Genomic DNA, 25,572 nt, shown 5'->3' on the forward strand with positions numbered 1-25,572 from the left:
GCTACCGGCTGCTGACTGCGTGCGCTCTGTCTCAGGGGACTTCCTGAAAGACCTGAAGGTGTACGAGGACCTGGCGGACTTCAAGACCCTGAAGAACTTCATGGAGTCCCAGCTGGAGGACTACAACCTGACCCCCGGCATGGTGCCCATGAACCTGGTGCTGTTCCGGGACGCCATCGAGCACGGTCCGTCGCTCCGGCACAGCTGCGCGGCACAGTCGTGTCAACGCAGTCACAGCACAGTCGGTTTCCTGTGGTCCCCACCAGTGCTCTTACAGGCACACTGAAATTGCTCTGCAGTCTGTTTTAAATGCTGTAATGTAGATCTGCAGAGCAGTCGGCAGCAAAATCTTCATACATTTGAGGAACTTAACAGACGCCGTTATTCAGGGTCATTTACACTTGTGCAGTTTTACACACAGTCCATTTACACAGATGGATATTTGCTAAATCGATTCAGGTTTAGCACTTTGCTGAAGGATGCACTTGGGAACTTGAAATGTCTGAGTTACAAGCCTGTTTCCCTAGCCATTGTACTATACTGCCACTTATATGCATGTTTGTGTCCTTGTGTTTTCTTGTGTGTGTGCATGTGTGTGTGTGTGTGCCTCTGTGCCCACAGTAATGTGTGTGTGTGTGTGTCTGTGCCCACAGTAATGTGTGTGTGTGTGTATCTGTACCCACAGTAATGTTGGTGTGTATCTGTGGCCCAATGGTATGTGCAGTTGTGTGTGTGTGTATCTGTGCCCACAGTAATGTGTGTGTATCTGTGCCCACAGTAATGCGCATTGTGTGTGTGTGTGTGTGTGCCCACAGTAATGCGCATTGTGTGTGTGTGTGTATGTGTGCCCACAGTAATGCGCATTGTGTGTGTGTGTGTATCTGTACCCACAGTAATGCGCATCGTGTGTGTGTGTATCTGTACCCACAGTAATGCGCATCGTGCGGGTGATCAGTCAGCCGCGGGGCAACATGCTGCTGGTGGGCATCGGGGGCTCCGGCCGGCAGAGCCTCTCCCACCTGGCGTCCGCCATCTGCGAGTACCACGTCTTCCAGGTGGAGGTGACCAAGCAGTACCGCAAGCAGGAGTTCAGAGAGGGTAAGAGCAGCACTGTGAGCAGCAGTTCAGAGAGGGTAAGAGCAGCACTGTGAGCAGGAGTTCAGAGAGGGTAAGAGCAGCACTGTGAGCAGCAGTTCAGAGAGGGTAAGAGCAGTGTACACAATGTGTGCAGTTCACATGCAGTGACTACCATAGTCACACTCATCAGTTAATGCAGTTGTCACCCCTGAAAACATGTGGCCATTGACTGAAATCTAGGGCTGGGTCAATACCAGTTCTACCTTATACCAGGTTACACCAGCATTCTGACAGAATACATTTTCTGTACCATCCAAACATGATTAATTGTGCCACGAAGGTATTGCCACCGATAAATGTTTCTGTCAAATCATAACCTCCGTGATGAGCGGAGAGCTCTCACTCTGGGCCGTCATTCCCCATTTATTTTTTGACAGAGAATGCCCCCAAAACGTCTTCACTTTTTACGGTTTTCGGGCCTGAAATGGCGGCCCGCCGCTGCCTGGTGGGTGTGGGCTGACAGTAAATCGCGTGCTGTGCTGAGCAGGCTTGACCCGTTGCGCATATTAGAGATTCCAGCTGTTTTATTAGCAGCCGCTTAAACTTTCACTTTCAGCACGTGGCAGTCAGGACCCGCAGCTACAGCATGCGAGCGATCGTGTGGTCAGCACGGGAGTGATGGTGTGGTCAGCACGCGAGTGATGGTGTGGTCAGCACGCCAGTGATGGTGTGGTCAGCACGCCAGTGATGGTGTGGTCAGCACGCCAGTGATGGTGTGGTCAGCACGCGGACACGTGGTGCGGCGCTGGAGTTATCCCGTTGTCGTGATCGAGCTGACGTCTCAGACGTGTCCCCCTCACTGCAGACATTAAGAAGCTGTACCGCCAGGCCGGCGTGGACAACAAGCCCACCGTGTTCCTGTTCAACGACACGCAGATCGCGGACGAGTCCTTCCTGGAGGACATCAACAACATCCTGAGCTCGGGGGAGGTCCCCAACCTCTACAAGGCCGACGAATTTGAGGAGGTCCGTCCCACACGCCTCTCCCTCCTCACGCCTCTCCCTCGCTCTCACGCGAAAAGCTCTCTGTGCGCGATACACTGACTAACGTTTGTGTGCGTGTGTGCGTGTGTACTGTGTATGCAGGTTGTGTGGTGTGTGGTGTGCGATGGTGCGTGCGTGGATTTGTGTGATTGTATGTGTGTGATTTTCGGGGTTGTGCTTTACATGTGTGTGTTTCTGTCTCTCAGGTCCAGAGTGCTCTCTCCGATGCAGCCAGAAAGGACAAAGTGCTGGAGACCGCAGACTCCATGTTCACATACCTGATTGAGAGAGTGAGGAACAACCTGCACATCGTGCTCTGCATGAGTCCTGTGGGAGACCCCTTCAGGTATATACACCTGCACCACACACACACACTACACTAACACCACTGACACACACCACACCGCACACACACCACACACTGCACTCACACACACACACACTGCACCACCCCCATACAACCCACACCACACACACACTCACACACACACACCTGCACCACACCCACCACCTGCCACCCACACACACACACACCTACACTACACACACTCACACACACCTGCACACACCACACACATCACTTACACAAATCACACACACCTGCGTTACACACACACACACACACTGCACACCACACACACTGCGCACACACACACACACACACACACACACACACACACACACTGCACACACCCACCCACACACACCTGCACCACACCCACACACACGCACACACCACACACCTGACCACACACACCTCACATACACACACTCACACACACACCTAACACCACACACACACACACACCTGCACTACACACACACCTGCACCACACACATACACACACACACACTCACACACACACCTGCACCAAACACACACCACACACACACACTCACACACACACCTGCACCACACACACACACTCACACACACCTGCACACCACACACTCACACCACCTGCACCACACCACACACCACACACCCTATCTGACTCATAACAATACATTTACATTGCCCTACTTTAGCAGATGCATTATCCCGAGCAGTTTACCATACAAGGAGCCCCTCCTGCGTATGATCTACTCCAGCGCGTACGCCAGCGACGAGCCCTTCGGCTGCCGGGGTTCCACCGTCTGTATTAGCGAGCGAGTCTTTTTTTTTTCCTCCCCTGGACTCCGATGCGTGAGAGCGGCGAGGTCCTCAGCGCGCTGCAAATTGAGACGCGTGTCAATAGATAAACGGATCCTGACGACGAGCGCGGTGCGTGGAGGAACCCGCCACGGTCCATTACGCCCTCCCCCAGTGCCGGCCGGCCGCCGGGCCGCCTGCAATTTGTCGTCTCATCGGCCACGGTCGCCTTTTTTTTTTTCTTCTTTTCTTTTTTTTTCTTTTTGCGGCTTGCGTTTTGTCCGCACCGCTCCGCGAGGCCCCGGGGCGTGCTCTGATTAAAAACGCCGCTCGCAGGAGGACAGCTCAATCAGACGCGCGCGCGCCCGACTCTCCTGCCTGTTTTTAGCTCGATGCGCCGTGGAGAGCGTGTGGCGGTGGTCACGGTGTTCATCACTCCAGCACGCGACATCGACATTGCAAGTAGTCAGCAATCTAATCATAGCCTATATTTACGTATATTTGTCGTAAGAGCCTGAGTGTGGAGCACAAGCATGTATTAGAGGTTTATAACGTCCACTGCTGATTCATAATCGCTGCTGTGATGAGAGCGGAGTACATTATTCATCATAAGGATAGCGCTTATCAAGCGTCACAGTGAACCAACAGAACAAGTGAACCTAGAGTCGGTCAAGTAGACAATAGTTCAACTGGACCGGTGTAACTGATTACACTAAGGCAAGACTGAAATAAATAATAAAACAAGTAGTCGTTAAGACTGGATAATAGACCTATAAAAGGCTAGTTAACCTAAGTTAGTTCTAGAACCCCGACTTTGAATTTATAAAAAAACACGTAGAACATTTTACTCTTGGAACGGTTGATGCAGGAGGGGCTGTGGTTTGATAATGGACCCTGTTTCCCCGCGCGGTGGACAGGAACCGGATCCGCCAGTACCCCGCGCTGGTGAACTGCACCACCATCGACTGGTTCTCCGAGTGGCCGCGGGACGCCCTGCTGGAGGTGGCCGAGCGGTACCTGGATGGGCTGGTGCTGGGGGACGTGGAGGGGGTGAGGGAGAGCAGCGCTGGAGAAACACGCGCGCACACACACACACATGCACACACACATATTCCCTTCACTATACTTTGTGTGCTTCCCATGCAGGCTGTAGAACTACAGTCCAGCAGAGCTCAGGATTCTGGCTCAGTACAGAGTATTAATGAGGAAAGAAGGAACACACCCACTATATTATATGCTCACAAAGTAGGCCTAAATTTAGTGGCAACAGCCTTTCAACCGACTATGGCCCACGTCATGCTGTTGGAGACCAAAAAATTGTTTGTTTTGGGAATGCAGTGCAGTGTGTGGTTATTCCTATTCTTTCCCGCTTTTGATTTTGGGGCCCAGATTAGTCACATCCCACATCTACAGAGCCCTTTGCCTGTCCTGTACTTCCCACACACAAGAACGACGCTGGCGAAGTTGCGTGTGTTAACGCGCACTTCCCTCTGCAGATCCAGAACAAGGTGGCCAGCATCTTCGTGACCATGCACCAGTCTGTGGACCTGTACTCCCAGAGGATGAAGCTCGAGCTGAAGAGGCACAATTACGTCACTCCCACCAACTACCTGGAGCTGGTGGCGGGGTACAAAAAGTGAGCCCCTGCAGGTCCCCTTTCTGCCTGTGTGTCCTGTCCTAAAACTAAACGTTCAGAGTCATTAGTCATTTTCTAATCTCCGGATTTCATTTTAATAATGTGATGCAGAGCGCTGTCATCGTCAGCCATGAAGGAGTCAGACCGTTTCTTTCCCTCCCTCTCACTTTCCCTCCTTCCCTGTTCATCCGTCCGGTCCGTCTCGCCGTATCTCCACATCCCTCTGCCCCCCCCCCCCCCGCGTCCCTCCCTCTGTCCCTCCGTCCGTCCGTCCGTCCGTCCGTCCGTCCGTCCGTCCGTCCGTCCAGGCTTCTGCTGGAGAAGCGCAAGGAGGTGGGAGACCAGGTCTCCAAGCTGCGGAACGGCCTGTACAAGATCGACGACACGCGGGTGAAGGTGGAGGCCATGTCCGTGGAGCTGGAGGAGGCCAAGAAGAAGGTGGCGGAGTTCCAGAAGGAGTGCGAGGCGTACCTGTGCATCATCGTCCAGCAGAAGCGGGAGGCCGACGAGCAGCAGAAGGTGCGGGACTGTGACTGGCAGTGGGGCTTTTACTGGGCAGCTAGTGTTTGCGCTGCTAGCGACAGGCCCTGACTGGCAGTGGGGCTTTTACTGGGCAGCTAGCGTTAGCGCTGCTAGCGACAGGCCCTGACTGGCAGTGGGGCTTTTACTGGGCAGCTAGCATTAGCGCTGCTAGCGACAGGCCCTGACTGGCAGTGGGGCTTTTACTGGGCAGCTAGCATTAGCGCTGCTAGCGACAGGCCCTGACTGGCAGTGGGGCTTTTACTGGGCAGCTAGCATTAGCGCTGCTAGCGACAGGCCCTGACTGGCAGTGGGGCTTTTACTGGGCAGCTAGCATTAGCGCTGCTAGCGACAGGCCCTGACTGGCAGTGGGGCTTTTACTGGGCAGCTAGCGTTAGCGCTGCTAGCGACAGGCCCTGACTGGCAGTGGGGCTTTTACTGGGCAGCTAGCGTTAGCGCTGCTAGCGACAGGCCCTGACTGGCAGTGGGGCTTTTACTGGGCAGCTAGCTTTAGCGCTGCTAGCAACAGGCCCTGACTGGCAGTGGGGCTTTTACTGGGCAGCTAGCGTTAGCGCTGCTAGCGACAGGCCCTGACTGGCAGTGGGGCCTTTACTGGGCAGCTAGCTTTAGCACTGCTAGCGACAGGCCCTGACTGGCAGTGGGGCTTTTACTGGGCAGCTAGCGTTAGCGTTACTAGCGACAGGCCCTGACTGGCAGTGGGGCTTTTACCGGGCAGCTAGCATTAGCGCTGCTAGAGACGTAGCTGTGACTGGCAGTGGGGCTTTTACTGGGCAGCTAGCGTTAGCGCTACTAGCGACAGGCCCTGACTGGCAGTGGGGCTTTTACTGGGCAGCTAGCTTTAGCACTGCTAGCGACAGGCCCTGACTGGCAGTGGGGCTTTTACTGGGCAGCTAGCGTTAGCGCTACTAGCGACAGGCCCTGACTGGCAGTGGGGCTTTACGGGCAGCTAGCTTTAGCGGGCGCTAGCGACAGGCCCTGACTGGCAGTGGGGCTTTTACTGGGCAGCTAGCGTTAGCGCTACTAGCGACAGGCCCTGACTGGCAGTGGGGCTTTTACCGGGCAGCTAGCTTTAGCGGCGCTAGAGACAGGCCCTGACTGGCAGTGGGGCTTTTACTGGGCAGCTAGCTTTAGCGCTGCTAGCGACAGGCCCTGACTGGCAGTGGGGCCTTTACTGGGCAGCTAGCTTTAGCGCTGCTAGCGACAGGCCCTGACTGGCAGTGGGGCCTTTACTGGGCAGCTAGCTTTAGCGCTGCTAGTGATAGGCCCTGACTGGCAGTGGGGCTTTTACCGGGCAGCTAGCTTTAGCGGCGCTAGAGACAGGCTAAAGGCTAAACAGTACATTTATGTGTGCAGTTACTTATGTGTATGTGTGCTTGTGTCTGTGTGCGTGTGTGTGTATATGTATGTGTGTGCGTGTGCGTGTGTCTCCTTGTCTAGACGGTGAGCGCTCACAGTGAGAAGATCGGCGCCGAGGAGATCAACTGCAAAGCCATGGCAGAGAACGCGCAGAAAGACCTGGACGAGGCCCTGCCTGCTCTGGAGGAGGCCATGAAGGTGTGACCCTGAGGGGAGAGAGGGAGAGAGGGAGAGAGGGAGGGAGGGAGGGAGTGAGGGAGGATGGCCACTCAGCTTAATCCTCAGGGCTTTTCATTTCCACTCTAGTGTAGTCATTTAGCACAGGGTCTTATCCAGAGAGGCATGCACGCTTGGCTTTATTGAGCTTCTTTGTTTTCACTTATATATCCACTTATTATGTACCGCTGGATATAGAGAACCTGAAGCAAATGTTTGCAGGTGTAACGAGCATCTCGTCTAGCGCGCGATGAGATGGCAGAGCCCTGCCTGGAGGGGCAACTGCCAACCTCGAGCTAAAGCCAGTTGCTGGGCTGCAGGAAGAAGCACGCTGCATATAAGTCAGCCTATGTGGCTTACAGAAAGGCATGAAATGGGTCCTCTGCCGCAGGCTGGAGTCGGAAAGAAGGAAGACGGGAGATAAGTCAGGCGGGCGGCACGAGGCTGGGGGAGAGGATGAGGGCGTCGAGATCTGAGGGGGAAGAGCCGGGACTGGGCGAGGCGGGGAGACAGCGGGTGAGAGAGAGAAGGAGGGGGAGAGGGGAGGAGGGAGAGGAGGGGGGGAGAGAGAGGACGGAGGGGGAGGAGGGAGGGGAGAGGAGGGGAGGGAGGGGAGGGGAGGGGAGGAGGGGGAGTAGGGGGGAGAGGAGCTGGGGTAGAGGAGGAGGGGGAGAGCTGAGGGAGAGGAGGGGAGAGAGGAGGGTGGGAGGGGAGAGAGATTGGGGGGAAGGGAGGGGGAGAGAGAAGAGCGAGAGGAGAGAGGGAGAGAGAGGAGGAGGGGAGAGAGGAGGGGCTGGGGGGAGAGGAGGGGGGGGGAGGGATGGAGGGAGAGGAGGGGGAGAGAGGAGGGTGGGAGGGGGAGAGAGATTGGGGGGAGAGGGAGGGGGAGAGAGAAAGAGCGAGGAGGAGAGAGAGAGAGAGAGACTGGGGGGGAGGGGGGGGAGAAAGAGAGAGTGTGTGAAAGGGAGAGCCAGAAAGAAAGGGAGAAGGGAGAAATAAAGTAAAATGCTTTGGAAAGAGACTGGGGAAAGGAAATGAAAAAAGGAGGGGGGCGCTTCGCCTCGCGATGGAGGCAGAGCGAGACCGGAGTCCTTACCCACAGTCCTCTCTGCCAGGCGAGTCCAATTTCATCAAGCAGCTGGTCAACTTCGACAAGGACAACATCTCGGACCGCGTGCTGAAGAAGATCGCGCACTACTGCACGCAGCCGGACTTCCACCCCGAGATCATCGGCCGCGTGTCCCTGGCCGCCAAATCGCTCTGCATGTGGGTGCGGGCCATGGAGGTGAGGAACGGGGCGGCCCACGCCGCACCACGCCCCCCCCCCCCCTCCCCCCCCCGGGAACCTGGTCTTTACGCCGCTCGCTCTCGCGCCTCAGCGGCGCCTGTTTAAAGCGCTCCGCCGGCGGCGCACAGCGCTGCGGCCGTTCGGCGTCACAATCAGGTCCGATTCAGACGGGCCAGCGGGGGAACCAGTTACGGGGGCAGGCGGCTACGCTGCTCAGGAGAATAAATCATCCCACAGACCTCCCATATGAACCTCGGAACTCACGGGGGGCGTTAGCGTTAGCGTTAGCCACGCACAAATGAAAGGAACATTCCGGCTGTTATATGACATATTTCATGACGCACATAGGATTTCTGGACCGGTTCTCAGTCCTCGTTAGTCGATTAGACGATTTCGGAAGGTGGAAAGCCGCTACAGCCGTCATGGTATGGTGTCCGTGGAGCGCGTATCTGGCTTTGGGGACATGGGGCCAGGTAATATGGATTTATGACGGACAGGTATTGTCGTGATCACGCTTGTGAGGCAGTGGGAGGGAGTGTATCTTTGGTGAGCATTACAGTTCCGTGTTCTGCCTAGCCAAGGGGTGTGGCCTTTTGGTGATGTCACTGATGAGGTAAAACCATAATTACCATTAGAGGTATGTGTGACCTGTGTGTGCGTAGAGTCTATCCAGTGATTTGTGTGTGTTGAACCAGCTGTGCATACTAATGTGTGTGTGTGTGTGCACGTGTGTGTGTGTGTGCGTTTCAGGTGTACGGGAGGATCTTCAGGGTGGTGGAGCCTAAGAGGGCTCGACTGCATGGGGCCATGTCTCAACTGGCAGAGAAACAGGCAGCGCTGGCAGCGTCACAGGCCAAGCTCAAAGAGGTGAGAGAGAGGGGAGAGGAGGAGAGAGGAGAGGGAGAGAGAGTGTGTAGGGTAGGATGTGGTATGGTGTGTAGAGGATGAGTTGTTGTGCAGAGTGTGGTTTGCAGGTGTTGGGTGGGGCAGGCTGTAGGGGACGGGGCTGTGTTCAGAGGGAGGGTATGTTGAGGTGCGTGTTTGGGGCAGGCTGTAGTGGGACGGGGCTGTGTGTTCAGAGGGAGAGGCTCATGTCTGAGGTGCGTGTTTGGGGCAGGCTGTAGTGGGACGGGGCTGTGTGTTCAGAGGGAGAGGCTCATGTCTGAGGTGCGTGTTTGGGGCAGGCTGCAGTGGGACGGGGCTGTGTGTGCAGAGGGAGAGGGTAAAGTCTGTTTGGGGCAGGTGGGAGATAAGCTGGATCTGCTGAAGAGGGACTACGATGAGAAGCTGGCCCAGAAGGAGGAGCTGCGGATCAAGTCCGAGGACATGGAGCTGAAACTGGACCGGGCCGGCAAGCTGGTGTCCGGCCTGGCCGGGGAGAGGGTCCGCTGGGAGGAGACCGTCAAGGTACCGCTGTCCCAGAGTCCTCCTGTATGCCCACAAAGCACATACTGTGTGTCCCAGAGTCCTCCTGTATACCCACAAAGCACATACTGTGTGTCCCAGAGTCCTCCTGTATACCCACAAAGCACATACTGTGTGTCCAGAGTCCTCTGTATACCCAAAAAACACATACTGTGTGTCCCAGAGTCCTCCTGTATACCCAAAAAACACATACTGTGTGTCCCAGAGTCCTCCTGTATACCCACAAAGCACATACTGTGTGTCCCAGAGTCCTCCTGTATACCCAAAAAACACATACTGTGTGTCCCAGAGTCCTCCTGTATACCCAAAAAACACATACTGTGTGTCCCAGAGTCCTCCTGTATACCCAAAAAACACATACTGTGTGTCCCAGAGTCCTCCTGTATACCCACAAAGCACATACTGTGTGTCCCAGAGTCCTCCTGTATACCCACAAAGCACATACTGTGTGTCCCAGAGTCCTCCTGTATACCCAAAAAACACATACTGTGTGTCCCAGAGTCCTCCTGTATACCCACAAAGCACATACTGTGTGTCCCAGAGTCCTCCTGTATGCCCAAAAAACACATACTGTGTGTCCCAGAGCCCTCCTGTATACCCAAAAAACACATACTGTGTGTCCCAGAGTCCTCCTGTATGCCCAAAAAACCTACTGTGTGTCCCAGAGCCCTCCTGTATACCCAAAAAAACATACTGTGTGTCCCAGAGTCCTCGTATATACCCAAAAACCCTGCGTTACCTCACCCATCTTATATATGAAAACGCCTACCAGAAGACACTGTGTCTGTCTTACTCATTGAAGCATGGACTGTGTGATTCACCACACATCCAGCATGGATGTGTTACCACACTCACCTTATACATGAAAACACCTGCATACTATATACATAAAAACATAACCTGTGTGTTACACACCCACCTTAAACACTATAACACCTTACTGTGTGTTACCACACCCCTATTACATTTCTCTGCTTCACACATGCTCATCTACACTAACGCATCTACTGTGTGTCTGTCTGTGTCTGTGTGTGTGCGTGCGTGTGTGTGTGCACGTCTGTGTTTGTGTGCGTGTGCGTGTGTGTGTGTGCATGTGCATATGTGTGTGTGTGTGTATGTGTGTGCGCGTGTGCGCGTGCGCGTCTGCGTGTGTGTTCGTGTGTGTGTGTGTGTGTGTGTGTGTGTGTGTGTACGTGTCTGTGTGTGTGTGTGTATCAGGGTCTGGAGAAGGACATGGGATTCCTGGTGGGGGACTGCCTGCTGGCTGCAGCCTTCCTGTCCTACATGGGCCCCTTCCTCTCCAGCTACAGAGAAGAAATGGTCATCAGCATCTGGATGAAACAGGTCCGTCTGTCACACCACCTTTTTTTTGTCTCTCTCTCTCTCTTCGTCTCCCCCCATCATTCACTCACTCACACACACAGACACACACACACACACTCTCTCTCTCTCGTGCTTACACTCTTTCTCAAATTCAATTTCTTGTATTGGCACAGCAAACACACGTTTTATTTTCTCAGATCAGATCCGCAGGGGAACCGACGAAGCCGTAGCACAGTATCATAAGAATACCGATACCGCCGCAGATAATTTGCACACGGCACACTGAAATCTAGCTTTGGAGAAGTTAATGGAATAGAATACAGATTTAAACAGGCGAGTAATGACCAAACGAAGGAGTTTGCACAAAGGGACGTAGTCATATTTGAGCCTCGATGCATTTAAAGCATGGGTATGGAATCGGGGTTGTTTGCATTCTGTTGTCCTATCGCAGTGTGGCAAGCGTCAATACACCGGCCTGTCAGTCCTGCCAAGTGTGTGTGTGTGTGTGTGCGTGTGCGCATGTGTGTGTGTGTGTGTGTGTGTGTGTGTGTGTGCGTGTGCATGTGTGTGTGTACGTGTGTGTGTGTGTGTGTTTGCGCATGTGTGTGTGTGTGTGTGTGTGTGCGTGTGTGTTTGTGTGTGTGTGTCTGTGTGTGTGTGTGTGTGTGCGCGTGTATGTGCGTGTGCACGTGCGCGTATGCGTGTGTTTGTGTGTGTGTGTGCGTGTGTGCGCGTGTGTGCGCGTGTGTGTGGGTGTTTCTCTGAGGAGCGCGGACAGGGGGAGTAGCGGATTTGGACGTGCGGTATTATTGTGAAAGCCCCTCTCTCTCGCTCGCCCGTCTCTGTGGCGGTTTTTTCGTTATTGCGAGGCGCTCCGCTCTCCGCTCTCGCAGGTCTCGGCCCTTCTGTGCGCTGTGGCGCGGGCGTAGCGGCTCGTCCCGTCCCCGCCGCTGAGTCACGCTCTTCTCAAAGCGCGCCTTTGTCTCGTCTCGCGCGCGGCCGCCAGAAGAACCCGCCCGACTCTTCAGCCCTAACAGCGGCCCGGCTCGCCGTCCTCCCTTCTGCGCGCTCGTCTCGCCGGCTCGGCCAATTTCAGCTTTTTTTTTTTTTTCTTTTCTTTCTTGTGCGGTAATTATGTGCTGGGTCTCGTTTGCTGAGTCGGAGAGAAGCTAAATTGCACGGAAGCTTCCTGGGGCTTATGGGAATAAGTGCCGTGAGCCTCTGGCTTGGCTCGCTGAAGGCAGGTTTTTTTATTTATTAGGGCTTGATTCTGTTATCCTCTGTACTCGTTAATATTGATGGAAATGGCGTACGATGGTTTATACAGCATCTCACGCCCATACCGGATGGGCAGTGTTTGCTTGACAGCCATTTGCCCGGGAGTGGGTGAGGAAGGGGTAGTTTTAACCCTTTAAGTCAAGGGGGCGGGGCAATTTTGGTCCTGGAGGGCCAGAGTTTATGCAGGTTTCTGTTTTCACCAGTTACTCTGGCTAAATTAGCTAATTGGCTGTATATACCGACACTGGTTCACTTGCAGTTGAGATCACAGTAAAACATTTCATGTAGGGAGTCATTGGCAGTCATCGGCTGTCATTCATGCACTTATCAAGAAATGCAGATAAAATGTCAGTTGGTGTAAATGTGAAGGCTAATTAAGCAGAGGTTGGTGTGTAAACTAGGAACAGATAAGGGCCCTCGTCAGCCACCTCTGCTTTAAGGAGTGAGAACACAGATGTGTGATTAGAATGTTCTGAACCGAACATTCTAATGCTGATGTCACAACCACTGCTGGTGACTGAAAGCAGTGGAGTTCTAGAACACTGACGTAGAATTCTGAGAAAACATTCCAAAAAAACATGCTCTTCAGAGGGTTGAAGGTCTGTCTTGTGCGTCCTCTCTTTCTCTCTCAGTTCGCGGAGCTGCAGGTGCCCTGCTCCCCCTCTTTCAGTTTCGCTCTGTTCCTGTCCAAGCCCACCACCGTCCGGAACTGGAACATCCAGGGGCTGCCGTCCGACGCCTTCTCCACCGAGAACGGTGTCATCGTCACCCGTGGCAACAGGTCAGGCTTGCTCGCTCGCTCTGAAAAGTCTTTTTTGTCCATTCCCCAAAAAAATCAAGTGCATGGCCTGTGTGCATGCATGAGAATCAGTTCAGTGCACAGATGCATGCAGGAACTGTAAAGATGGTAAATTACTAGTTCCAGAAAGAGCTGTTAATTGTTGCTGCTCTGTTGAAAGCCTGGTGCTAATTAGGCTTATTAGAATGATTAACGCAACGTATCGCATTGTTTCAGAACAGAAACAAATCAGTTCCAGAAAAGTATGTAATGAGCAATTTCTGTAACGGCAATGAAATGAACAACAATGAAACCTTCATAACATTGGCGACAGTGACTACAACAATTCATTTATTTCATGGTCAGTGTGCACATTTCTGTGCTAGTTTGTGCTAGTTGCATTATAATGCTGCTTCTTTTTGCTCTGTCCTTTACTCATGCACAGATGGTGGCACACAGCCACGTACACATAAGAACGTAGGAATTCATAATGACGAGAACAGGCCCTTCAGCCCAGCAAGGCTCGACATTTACCACAGTAATACACAGCACTGTGCCATGCAGTTAGTGGTCATGGAACCTGCACTGCACTGATATCTGAAAAATATTTCATTTGCGTCATTAAACGTGATTTTAGGTTAGAGCCACGTCATTTAAAAAGTTGTTTTGCGTTTTTCCTTTTTCCTTTGCCAAACCAGTGAACAAGGAGTGCTGGCACAGTAAAATAAACACGATTGATGTCATTATGTTTGTCTTATTCTTATTCTGAGTTGCCAGTATGTGTGTGTGTGTGTGTGCGTGTGTGTGCTGAACCCTTATAATCAGGGAAAGTTAATAATTCTGGTGGTTTAGTTAATAGTTACTCACAGTCAGAGATGTTTCAAGGTTCTAGACTTCAGATATGTACCAAGGCAGTGAAAAAACAAAGCAGTGGGTCGGGGAGAAAAAAGAGAAAGATATGGTCGCTTAGGCCAGTCCAATTTGCATATCTGTAAATACCCACGCGACTCAGACATATCCTTCCTGCCGTGTATTCTGCTGATAACTGCGGATTGTTTCGCCTCAAGGTGGGCAAGAGCACATAGCCGCCCCGAATAGCAACGTGGCATAAATATTTTAACAAATAAGTCAATTTCTCTAAAAAATGGTACCCACGCTTGCGGTTCATCGAGTGCTTGCAGGCCATTTGCTTGCCGGTAGTGGTGCGTGTGCCGTATGTTTTATGTTGGGAGCCGCTGCTGTAGTTGGTCACAGATCCAAAATTCTGCTGCTGGCCTTCGTGCACCATTTGGAGTTTCTCTTTGAACTTCTCTTTCCTAGCTCCCTCCGACCGACTCTTTCTTTCTGTGTGTTTTTTTCCCCCTAAGATGGCCGCTAATGGTGGACCCTCAAGGACAGGCACTGAAGTGGATCAAGAACATGGAATCGGAACGGGTGAGTTGGGGTAGATGTACATTTCCGTTGGTCCGTGACGAAAATACCATTTCACTCAGTGTCATAGCTCACAACATGCCCTGCGCCGTTTGGAAAACAGCCCTTTGTCCCGTCCCTTCAACATGTATTTCTCTCCATGTAACTTTTTCATCCGTAGGTTTTAATCCTGACAACCATTCTCTGTGCATTGATTTTTTTTTTTGGAATATAGTTTATTTCCACCCGGTTTGATACATTTATTTGTGCATACAAGCAGTCGTAGACTGAAGTGTAATAACGTGATGTGCGGGTGCATTTACCCGGAGTGGGACTGAGGCAGGGAGTACGCCCGGGCGTTTTTTTTGTTATTAGCATTTAGTCTCTCCGGGTCGCTGTGCTTGGCGCTCACGTAGACCTTGTCAGTTTCCCTCCGTCTTTGTTCCCGGCATTCTCGTTTTGCTCTTTTTCAAAGAGCGCTGACCTTTTCTCGCGAATTCCAGCTCTGCTGAGCTGATGGGAGCGGAGCAGACCTTTAAACGCTCTCTAACAACGCGGGTGAACGGTGGCATTTCGGGACACGTTTCGAAATGTCGGACTGTGACAGCTCGCTGACCCCCACCCCCGCACCCCCCCCCCCCTCCCGCAGGGCCTGAAGGTGATCGACCTGCAGATGCCGGACTTCCTGCGCACGCTGGAGAACGCCGTGCAGTTCGGCTCGCCCGTCCTTCTGCAGAACGTGCAGGAGGAGCTGGATCCCTCCCTGGCGCCCATCCTCAACAAGTCCCTGAAACGCGTCGGTCAGCACCAACACCCTCCGCCCCCGATCCCGCTGAGCTCCCCCCCGATCCCTGATAACCCCAAACTCTAGTGTCCCCCTAAACCTGATAACCCCAAACTCTAGTGTCCCCCTAAACCTGATAACCCCAAACGCTAGCATTTCTGACCCTCAACACTCACTTTTGTTTCTGTACACCGACACGACTCTCCTCAAAACACCCCCCCAGGTTTGTGTATTCTGTACACCTGGCCTCTGACCTTTGACCTGTCTGTGCTGCAGGGGGGCGTTTGCTGATGAAGCTGGGGGATAAAGAGGTGGAGTACAGCCCGGAGTTCCGCTTCTACATCACCACCAAGCTGTCCAACCCGCACTACACGCCTGAGATCTCCACCAAGACCACCATCGTCAACTTTGCGGTCAAGGAGCAGGTCAGAACGTTAGCTCTGCTCCTGGAGGCATGGTGTGCGTGTGTGTGTGTGTGTGTGTGTGTGTCTCTGTGTGCTTGTGTGCGTGTGTGTATGTGTGTGTTTGCTTTTATCTTTGAGAACCTTATGTTATATGCAAGGGTAATTTTTTTTTATTCTATAGTTCTGAGCCATCTGCAAAAAATGTTTTTAAATCATTAAAAAAGGACCACGTTCTTGTATATGTCAACATTAAAAGCAAATGTTGATTGAGGCCCAGGGTTTGTGTCTCATGGTCTGACGGTGTGCGTATCAGGGTCTGGAAGCCCAGCTTCTGGGGATCGTGGTGAGGAAGGAGCGTCCGGAGCTGGAGGAGCAGAAGGACTCCCTGGTGATCAACATCGCCACCGGCAAGAGAAAACTGCAGGAGCTGGAGGATGAGATTCTCAGGTACTGAGAGAACCTGCTAACCTGAAACCCTCTCACCAGATACCCTTTCAACCAAGGCAGCATATTTCTGCGGCGTATGATTCTTCATCAGAGGGAATATGAGGGATTAATGCACTATTGTCATCTATCTATCCTCTGTCTCTCATCAATCAATCACATAGAAGTCGTCATTCGTAATATTCCAGGCTGATTACAGACTCTGAGACGGTGAAACAGAATGCAGAGCAGCGTACGTAAGACCCGGGCGCAGACGCTGAAAGGAGCGAGCGGCGTGTAATCTGCGGGAGAGCGGCGGTGGCGGACGCGTCGGGTGGCGCTCCGCTCTGTTTGACTAACTCGACGCCGGTCGGCTGTAACGCGCGAGAGGAGGAAGCCCCAGAGCTATAAACCCTTCTTCCCCGCGTCCCACACATCTCACATCCTCCCCAGCCGTCTGATGATTGGACGATATCTTATACAGCTGTGTCTCACCGTCGTGTTTGGATCTTGCGACAGCAGAGAAAGCCGTTTCTCCTCGTGTCTCCGGCTCTCTGGTTTAACGAACGGTCCGTGAGGAGGCCCTGCTGTTGTCGCGTGCGGGGCACAGGGGCCAGATGTTTTGTCCCGAGGCCTTCAAGGTCAAGCTGCTTTTGAACGTGTTCGCGTTAGGATTAACTCAAACGCACACACAGTGCTGTCTTAGAAGTACACTGCGAGGGTTTGCCTGTGATTTTCCCGTATCTTTTACATCTCCCGTATCTTTTACATCTTACTATCTTTTAAGTGTGAACCCACATAATATAACGCATTCAAAGACATATTAAACTTAAATCAAAAGCTTTACGTAATTGATAAAATGCCACACTACCAGCCAACAACTCTCCCCCTTTGTCTGTTTTAGACTTAATCTTCTTAATGTAATCCAAGGAACAGCAACTGCAGAGTAATTTGCTCCAAAGCCAAGTGTGATGGGAAATTGCTTGTAAATGAATGGCCAGTTGCGTGACTACTTTAAGATGACTGGCAGCATCCTGATTTGTCTGTAGTTACTTGCTTCGGGAACAATCGCCAGATTCAAAAATAGGGAGTTACTCGGTTATTTTGCGGATTTTCATGCATCCGTAAGGTCAACTTTCTGTAGAGATTCATTTATCAGAATGTGAGAAGTCAGAATGGGCTCTTAGAATGTCACTGTATCTTTGAGGAATGTTCCTTCCAGGTTAAATAAATGTTTGGTTTTGGAGTTCCTCAAGGAACATATGCTTTCAATCACTTTTTTTTTTCAGTAGCAGGAACCTGGTCAGAAACTGTTGTAGTTGTAGAATTGCTTTGGGCGATGTCTCTTGTAGCCAGGTTCCTTACTCATTTAAAATATTGATGTTTTTTTTCCAGATTGGTGAACTGTTGTATTTTACCTCTTTACCTTCTGATGTTGATAATTAAGTTGGCTGTGGCTAATTCTGGAGTCATCCCACCACTTCTCTGCCCCTTAGTGCGGTCGCGGGTTTAATCCAGACTCTCTGAGCGAAGCCTGTTTCTCATCCACCGCTGTCATACGTCATGTGACCACGGTTGTGTTCCTTTTTTTAATTATGGAATTCCTGGATGTTTCCTTCTCTCGCTGCTCGAGTGTCGACGTTCGTGTCTTACCGTCATCTTTCAGGCCGTTGGAGGACAGCAATTGATCCCACTTGACATTTTTCAATTCGTGCTCATAATCGGACCCTTCTTAGGTAAATGGTGGACCTTGGAGACTTAGACATTAAATGGCAGCCATTTCCTGGCAAATGTGACCTCCTGTGCATCCTTTACATTTCACATCTTCGTTCAGCTGAAGCTGAAATCTCCCATGAGCATCACTGATTCATCCCGATCACATTCTTTCAGGATCCAAAAAGACACCACAAAGAGATTAATTACTTACATTTTTGGAGGCAGTTAAGACTGTTTAAACTAACAGAATCTGTCTTCATTAGCCAAGCCACAGATAAACGGAAAAAGCAGATGAAAGATTTTTCCAGTTGTTTTGGAAAAAAAGTTGTCTTTGGTGTGACACTTCTAATATTAAAATGTGAGCCAATAATTCCCTTTGCTTTCAGAACAAACTGTGTTGAAACAAACTTTGATTAAATTCTGTTTTGAGAAAGAATGCCAGTACAGTTGCATGAATACATTTGATTACAACATTGATTCATTTCTAATACGGCTTATTTGCAACTTATTGAATTTTATTAGCTGTATTGTTCGGTGCTCATAGTCTGCACATTCCAAAGCCACTTAAGTTGAACATAATTCATTTCAGTTGTTTATTGTGTTTGAATCAGCACAGTAGGTGGTCAAACTTTTTAGGGTTCTGCATTCATGTATTTTGGCGATTTTTCCTTTTGTTCATACGTTGATATATATTGAAGTAGTATAATGAGTGATATTGTATTGCGATGTTTCATTTTGCGATATATGCCATATGTACCCTAAAATCATGATTTGAATTGATGCACAAACTGATACCCAGCTCTACCAGTGGTACCAGGCCTGTGTGCTGCTCTGTTAGCTTGTTTTCTTCAGTGTGTTCATTTCATTCAGAGCTCCTCCCTCTTCTGAGTTTGCCGCCTAGTGTGCTTGGCTTCCATTTTTTTTCTTTTTCTTTTTCTTTTACTGACAAACCAATGTCTTTTTTCCTCACGCTTGTGTGTGTGTGTGTGTGCTTGCACGTGTGTGTGTGTGTGTGTGTGTGTGCTTGCACGTGTGTGTGTGTGTGTGTGTGCGTGTGTGTGCGTGCACGTGTGTGTGTGTGTGTCTGCTGCGGTGTCGTCCAGGCTGCTGAACGAGGCAACAGGCTCCCTTCTGGACGACGTGCAGTTGGTTAACACACTGCAGACCTCCAAGGTGACGGCCAATGAGGTGACAGAACAGCTGGAGACCAGCGAGCAGACAGAGATCGAGATCGACACGGCCAGGGAGGTGAGCGGGGAGGGAGGGGCGAACGAAAGAGCTGCATAACGAGCTGCTTAGGGGCTGAGGGAACTAATGACAGAATACAGGTGTACAGGCTTTTAAATACAACATGATAATATATCTGTGTGTGTGTGTGCGCGTGCACTTGCACTTGTGTGTGTGTGTGTTCTGCGTGTGTGTGTGTGTGTGTGTGCTTGCGCTTGTGTGTGTGTGTGTGTGCGCGTGCGTGTTATGTGTGTGTGTGTGTGTCTGTGCACGTGTGCGTGCGTGTGTGTGTGCGTGTGTGTGTGCGTGTGCACGTGCATCCCCAGGGTTACCGGCCGTGTGCCCAGCGGGCCTCCATTTTGTTCTTCGTGCTGAATGACATGGGGAGGATGGACCCCATGTACCAGTTCTCCCTGGACGCCTACATCGACCTGTTCAACCTGAGCATCGAGAAGAGCCAGCGCAGCCCCAACCTGGAGGAGAGGATCGAACACCTCAACGACTACCACACCTACGCTGTGTACAGGTACGCCCCCCTACCACACCTATGCTGTGTACAGGTACGCCCCCCTACCACACCTACGCTGTGTACAGGTACGCCCCCCTACCACACCTACGCTGTGTACAGGTACGCCCCCTACACCCCTACGCTGTGTACAGGTACGCCCCCCTACAGAACCTACACTGTGTACAGGTACGTCCCCCTACAGAACCTACGCTGTGTACAGGTACGCCCCCTACACCCCTACCTGTGTAGAGGTACACCCTCTACACTGTGTACAGGTATGTTTCCCTTGCTCGTAGATGCTTGTGTGAGCGTACTGTGTGTATGTACACACACAGGTACACCTGTCGCGGGCTCTTCGAACGGCACAAGCTGCTCTTCAGTTTCCAGATGTGCACCAAGATCCTGGAAGTGGCCGGGAAGCTGCACATGGATGAGTACAGCTTCTTCCTGCGTGGGGGGCTGGTGGGTACTGGGGGGGGCACAGTCTTGGGTTTGGGAGTCGGGAAAAGTGTGTAACATTGTGGCCTACAGCACCCCAGTAAGAGAGACCCCTCTCTCTCAAACACTCAAACCAATCAAATGCAGTGCATTGCCACACATCACACCGCCAGGCCACTGAGCTAATCACCTGCTTTCACCTGTCTGTCTGTCTCTCTCCCTCTCTCTTTCTTTCCCTCCCCCCCCCCAGGTCCTGGATAAGGAAGGACAGATGGACAACCCGTGCAGCGGCTGGCTGTCAGATGCTAACTGGGACAACATCACCGAGCTGGACAAGCTGGGCAACTTCCACGGGCTCATGAGCTCATTCGAGCAGTACCCCCGAGACTGGCAGCAGTGGTACACCAGCGCAGAGCCCGAGATCGCCGCTCTGCCCGGTGAGTGAGTGTGTGTGTGTGTGTGTGTGTGTGAGTGTGAGTGGTGTGTGTGTGTTGTGTGTGTGTGTGTGTGTGTGTGTTGGTGGTGTTGTGTGTGTGTGTGTGTGTGTGTGTGTGTGTGTGGCGTGTGTGTGGTGTGTGTGGCGTGTGTGTGTGTGTGTGGCGTGTGTGTGGTGTGTGTGGCGTGTGTATGTGTGTGTGTGTGTGGGCTTGTGTGTGGCCTGTGTGTCATGATGTTAGCACAGGATCGGTAATAATGTAGCTTATAAATATGTGTACATCTGATCATATGAATGCCATGGTATGTTTCTTTCAAGTCAGTGGGAGGTCCTCCAGCAGTCTTCCTTACCTGTGGGTGGCGCTGTTCTGTTAACGTGGATCCCTCTCTCTCTGTCTCTGTTCAGGCGAGTGGGAGAACTCGTGCTCCGAGCTGCAGCGCATGCTGATCGTGCGCTCGCTGCGGCAGGACCGCGTCTCCTTCTGCGTCACCTCCTTCATCATCAACAACCTGGGCGCCCGCTTCGTGGAGCCGCCCGTGCTCGACATGAAGGCCGTGAGTCCCGCTGCTACGCAAGCCTGGTCGCAGTGCTGCAGCGCAAGGGAGCCAAAATGTCAACCATTGCTACACAAGCCCTGCCACGATGCTGCAGTGCTTTCACTAACGGATGTGTGGCTGAGGAGCCAAAATGTCAGCCGTTGCTACACAAACCCTGTCACAGTGCTGCAGTGCTTTCACTAACGGATGTATAACTAAGGAGCCAAAATGTGGGCCGTTGCTACATAAGCCCTGTCACAGTGCTGCTATGCTAAGGAGCCAAAATGTCAGCCATTGCTACACAAGCCCTGTCACAGTGCTGCTATACTAAGGAGCCAAAATGTCAGCCATTGCTACACAGGCTCTGGCCCACAGTATGTAGTGAGGGAGGTAGTTTGTCCCCTCATTGCAAGACTAGTGTTTATTATTGATTGTGTTTCCCATGACAAATTCCGGAGTAAGTTTCTGTCACCCCTCCAGGGTTAATGAGCTTGGTGTCCCTGAGCTCGGGGCTGTTTGAAAGGTTGTCAGCTCTGTGCTTGTGTCCCTGCGCTGTTGGTTGTTTGAAGGTTGCCAGGACTAGACTTGTGTCCCTGCGCTGTTGGTTGTTTGAAGGTTGCCAGCTCTGTACTTGTGTCCCTGCGCTGTTGGTTGTTTGAAGGTTGCCAGCTCTGTACTTGTGTCCCTGCGCTGTTGGTTGTTTGAAGGTTGCCAGGACTAGACTTGTGTCCCTGCGCTGTTGGTTGTTTGAAAGGTTGTCAGCTCTGTACTTGTGTCCCTGCGCTGTTGGTTGTTTGAAGGTTGCCAGGACTAGACTTGTGTCCCTGCGCTGTTGGTTGTTTGAAGGTTGCCAGGACTAGACTTGTGTCCCTGCGCTGTTGGTTGTTTGAAGGTTGCCAGGACTAGACTTGTGTCCCTGCGCTGTTGTTGTTTGAAGGTTGCCAGACTAGACTGTGTCCCTGCGCTGTTGGTTGTTTGAAGGTTGCCAGGACTAGACTTGTGTCCTGCGCTGTTGGTTGTGGAAGGTTGCCAGGCTAGACTGTGTCCCTGCGCTGTTGGTTGTTTGAAAGGTTGTCAGCTCTGTACTTGTGTCCCTGCGCTGTTGGTTGTTTGAAGGTTGCCAGGACTAGACTTGTGTCCCTGCGCTGTTGGTTGTTTGAAGGTTGCCAGGACTAGACTTGTGTCCCTGCGCTGTTGGTTGTTTGAAGGTTGCCAGCTCTGTACTTGTGTCCCTGCGCTGTAGGTTGTTTGAAGGTTGCCAGGACTAGACATATGTCCTTGCGCTGTAGGTTGTTTGAAGGTTGCCAGGTCTAGACATATGTCCTTGCGCTGTAGGTTGTTTGAAGGTTGCCAGGTCTAGACATATGTCCTTGCGCTGTAGGTTGTTTGAAGTTTGCCAGGTCTGGACTCATGTCCCCGTGTCCCTCCCGCCCCCGGCCAGGTCGTGGAGGACTCCACCACCAGGACGCCCCTGATCTTCGTGCTGTCCCCAGGCGTGGACCCCACGGGGGCGCTGCTGCACCTGGCCGAAAGCTCGGGCATGGCCCAGCGTTTCCACGCCCTCTCGCTGGGGCAGGGACAGGCCCCCATCGCCACCCGCATGATCAAAGAGGGGGTGAAGAGCGGTGAGGCATTCTCCCCAAATAATCACGGCTGACTATTTAAAAAAATATGTATTGCAGTATCTCAAATTGTTACCAATATGTTTCCCGTATATTGTCAAGTGTTGCAGTATCTTGATTTCAATATGTTTTCCGTATATTCCATTTCTGTAAGGGGCCCTCTATCTCTGCCCTTTCAGAAAAGCTGTCCAGTAAATATGTTAAATATGTGAGGTACCAGTGACTGCGGGAGTGGTGAAAAAAATGCACCGGCCTATATAAAGTGTTTGTGCGCCAAGCATTAAAATGGTAATCTCTCCTCTCTCTCTCTCTCCTTCTCTCTCCCCCCTCCCTCTCTCAGGTCACTGGGTGTTCCTGGCTAACTGTCACCTGTCCCTGTCCTGGATGCCGCAGCTGGATAAGCTGGTGGAGCAGCTGCAGGTGGAGGAGCCCCACCCAGACTTCCGCCTGTGGCTCAGCTCCTCCCCCCACCCCGAGTTCCCCATCGCCATCCTGCAGGCTGGCATCAAGATGACCACCGAGCCCCCCAAGGTCAACAACACACACACACGTGCACTCCCTCATACACACACACGGTCACTCATACACACATGCACTCATACACTCATACACGCACGCTCACTCATACACACGCACACTCTTATGCATACACACACACACACACACTCACTCACTCATACACACACACACTCTTACGCACGCTCACTCATACACAAACATGCTCACTTACTTATGCACACACGCACTCATTCACTCATATACACACACACTTTCGCACTCAATCATACATATACACGCGTGCACTCACTCTTATATGCACACACACACACCATGCTGAGCTTATATAATAATGACACTGGGGTGCATTGTGACTGACACCTGTGTTTGTTTTTGATGCTGCAGCTGCTCTGTCTGACACCCCGACTGCCTCTGCCCACCCCGCCCCACCCCACCCCACCCACCCTGCTGCTCTGCCTACCCGCCCACCGCACCCCACCCCACCCCACCCCACCCTGTGCCTCTGCCCCACCACGCCCTACCCTGCTGCCTCTGCCCCACCCCACCCCACCCTGCTGCCTCTGCCCCACCGCACCCCACCCCCTGCCCCGCCCCACCCCACCCCGCCGCCTCCGCGCTCTCTGTCTCCCCCTACAGGGCATCAAGTCCAACATGAAGCGGCTGTACCAGCTGGTGACGGAGGCGCAGTTCAGCCGCTGCACGCGGCCCCCCCTGTACCGCAAGCTGCTCTTCGCCCTCTGCTTCTTCCACAGTGTCCTGCTGGAGAGGAAGAAGTTCCTGCAGCTGGGCTGGAACATCATCTACGGCTTCAACGACTCCGACTTCGAGGTGCCGGGGTGGGGGACGGGGGGGAAGAGGAGGAGGGGGAGAGAGAGTGAGAGATAGGGGGAGAGAGGGGAAGAGGGAGAGGAGGGGGAGGAGGGGGAAGAGAGAGGGGAAGAGGGGGAGGGAAGGAGGGAGAGAGAAAGAGAGGGAGGTGGAGGGAGAGAGAGAAGGAGGGAGGGGGAGGGGATGGGGGAAAGGAGAGATAAGTTGGTGGAGGGAGAGAGAGGGGAGGGAGGGGGAAGAGGGAGGAGAGAAAGAGGACATCGATCACTGTTTGCCTTTATTACTTGTTAAACTTTGGTAACACAAAATACACAGTTCCAATAAAGCTGTTTGAGTTGAATGAAATGAATGGAACAGAGAGAGGGGGGTGAGAGGGGGATGAGAAGAAGAGGAGAATGGAAGTATCGTGAGGGGAAAATATAAAGAAGAGGTTGCAGCTGAGTCATGTCAGTATTTAAAAAATGTTTTATTCTGTGTGAAGTGCTGGGCTTTGAGCCGCTGCTCTCTGCTACGCTAACATGGTGTTAACCCCCCCCCCCCCCCACAGGTGAGTGAGAACCTCACCAGCCTCTACCTGGACGAGTATGAGGAGGTCCCCTGGGACGCCCTCAAGTACCTCATCGCCGGGGTCAACTACGGGGGTCACGTGACCGACGACTGGGACAGGCGGCTGCTCACCACCTACATCAACGACTACTTCAACGAGAACGCCGTGGCAGTGCCCTTCTTCAAGTGAGAGACGGTTACCCACACACACACACACACACAGGCACACACGCACGCACGGGCGCGCACACACACACACACACACACACACGCATACGCACATGCACATGCACCCACGCACACGCATGCACGCACGCACAGACACACACACACACACAGGCACACACACGCACACGGGCGCGCACACACACACACAGTGTCCCAGAGTCAGCCACAATACTATACACTCAGCTAATAACATGCGCAGTCACGTATCCACTGCAAGGCGCTTTGGATAAGAGCGTTTCCTAAATGGCAGTAATGTGATGTAATTTATGCAACTTATAAGCAAACACTCATCACACACACACACACACATCCATAATCCAGCACATTCTGACACTCATACGCAAACACATTCCCACAAACGTGCACGCACAGATATGTGTAAAAAAAAAAACCAAACAAACAAAAAAAGCAGATAATGCTCAATCACTCAAACTGATTGTGCAACCGTGTGTCTGTGAGCGTGTCACAGCTCACCTCCGCGCTGCACCTGCTGGAAGTGCGTGAGCTCCACCATGTGGCCGTCTTGTGTTCTTACACCGCTGCCGTGCTTACGGTACCACACACAGGGCATGGACTTTTTCATTTAGCAGAGAGTCCGTCGCTTTACGTGGTTAGCCCGCACTCCCTCTTTCAGCTCTGTGGGTGAAGCAGACATCACTAGTAGACGTTACTCTCCTCATGTTCACAAAGCGCTAATTGCAGTAGCGTTAGCGGGACTCTCAACCGCAGGTTCAAACCGCCGGACCACAGAACCACGCGAGAACCGGAGCGGCGACCTGCCGTCGGTGAGAGAGGGAACAGCTGCAGTTCCGCGGTGGAGGGGTTTGAGCCTGAGGTGTAGCCCCCCCCCTGCT

The 25,572-nt window shown here is 52.4% G+C and overlaps 1 protein-coding gene across 1 annotated transcript in view; it reads left to right on the forward strand.

Moving 5' to 3' along the window:
* dnah2 (dynein, axonemal, heavy chain 2) overlaps window positions 1–25,572 on the forward strand; it is a 110,076-nt gene that overhangs the window by 74,389 nt on the left and 10,115 nt on the right. The window contains exons 53-78 of the mRNA XM_064325217.1: window positions 36–185; window positions 931–1,098; window positions 1,943–2,103; window positions 2,328–2,467; window positions 4,171–4,303; window positions 4,750–4,889; window positions 5,198–5,408; window positions 6,867–6,983; window positions 8,104–8,286; window positions 9,040–9,156; window positions 9,532–9,696; window positions 10,933–11,058; window positions 12,948–13,096; window positions 14,461–14,527; window positions 15,153–15,303; window positions 15,564–15,712; window positions 16,005–16,138; window positions 18,934–19,078; window positions 19,384–19,583; window positions 19,901–20,027; window positions 20,254–20,440; window positions 20,845–20,993; window positions 22,417–22,600; window positions 22,938–23,128; window positions 23,753–23,944; window positions 24,492–24,676. Coding sequence (XP_064181287.1) covers window positions 36–185; window positions 931–1,098; window positions 1,943–2,103; window positions 2,328–2,467; window positions 4,171–4,303; window positions 4,750–4,889; window positions 5,198–5,408; window positions 6,867–6,983; window positions 8,104–8,286; window positions 9,040–9,156; window positions 9,532–9,696; window positions 10,933–11,058; window positions 12,948–13,096; window positions 14,461–14,527; window positions 15,153–15,303; window positions 15,564–15,712; window positions 16,005–16,138; window positions 18,934–19,078; window positions 19,384–19,583; window positions 19,901–20,027; window positions 20,254–20,440; window positions 20,845–20,993; window positions 22,417–22,600; window positions 22,938–23,128; window positions 23,753–23,944; window positions 24,492–24,676 — 4,021 coding nt within the window. The remainder of the gene's footprint in view (window positions 1–35; window positions 186–930; window positions 1,099–1,942; window positions 2,104–2,327; window positions 2,468–4,170; window positions 4,304–4,749; window positions 4,890–5,197; window positions 5,409–6,866; window positions 6,984–8,103; window positions 8,287–9,039; window positions 9,157–9,531; window positions 9,697–10,932; window positions 11,059–12,947; window positions 13,097–14,460; window positions 14,528–15,152; window positions 15,304–15,563; window positions 15,713–16,004; window positions 16,139–18,933; window positions 19,079–19,383; window positions 19,584–19,900; window positions 20,028–20,253; window positions 20,441–20,844; window positions 20,994–22,416; window positions 22,601–22,937; window positions 23,129–23,752; window positions 23,945–24,491; window positions 24,677–25,572) is intronic.

This window comes from Anguilla rostrata, chromosome 3, assembly GCF_018555375.3.
Source record: "Anguilla rostrata isolate EN2019 chromosome 3, ASM1855537v3, whole genome shotgun sequence".
In the NCBI taxonomy this organism is placed as follows: domain Eukaryota; kingdom Metazoa; phylum Chordata; class Actinopteri; order Anguilliformes; family Anguillidae; genus Anguilla; species Anguilla rostrata.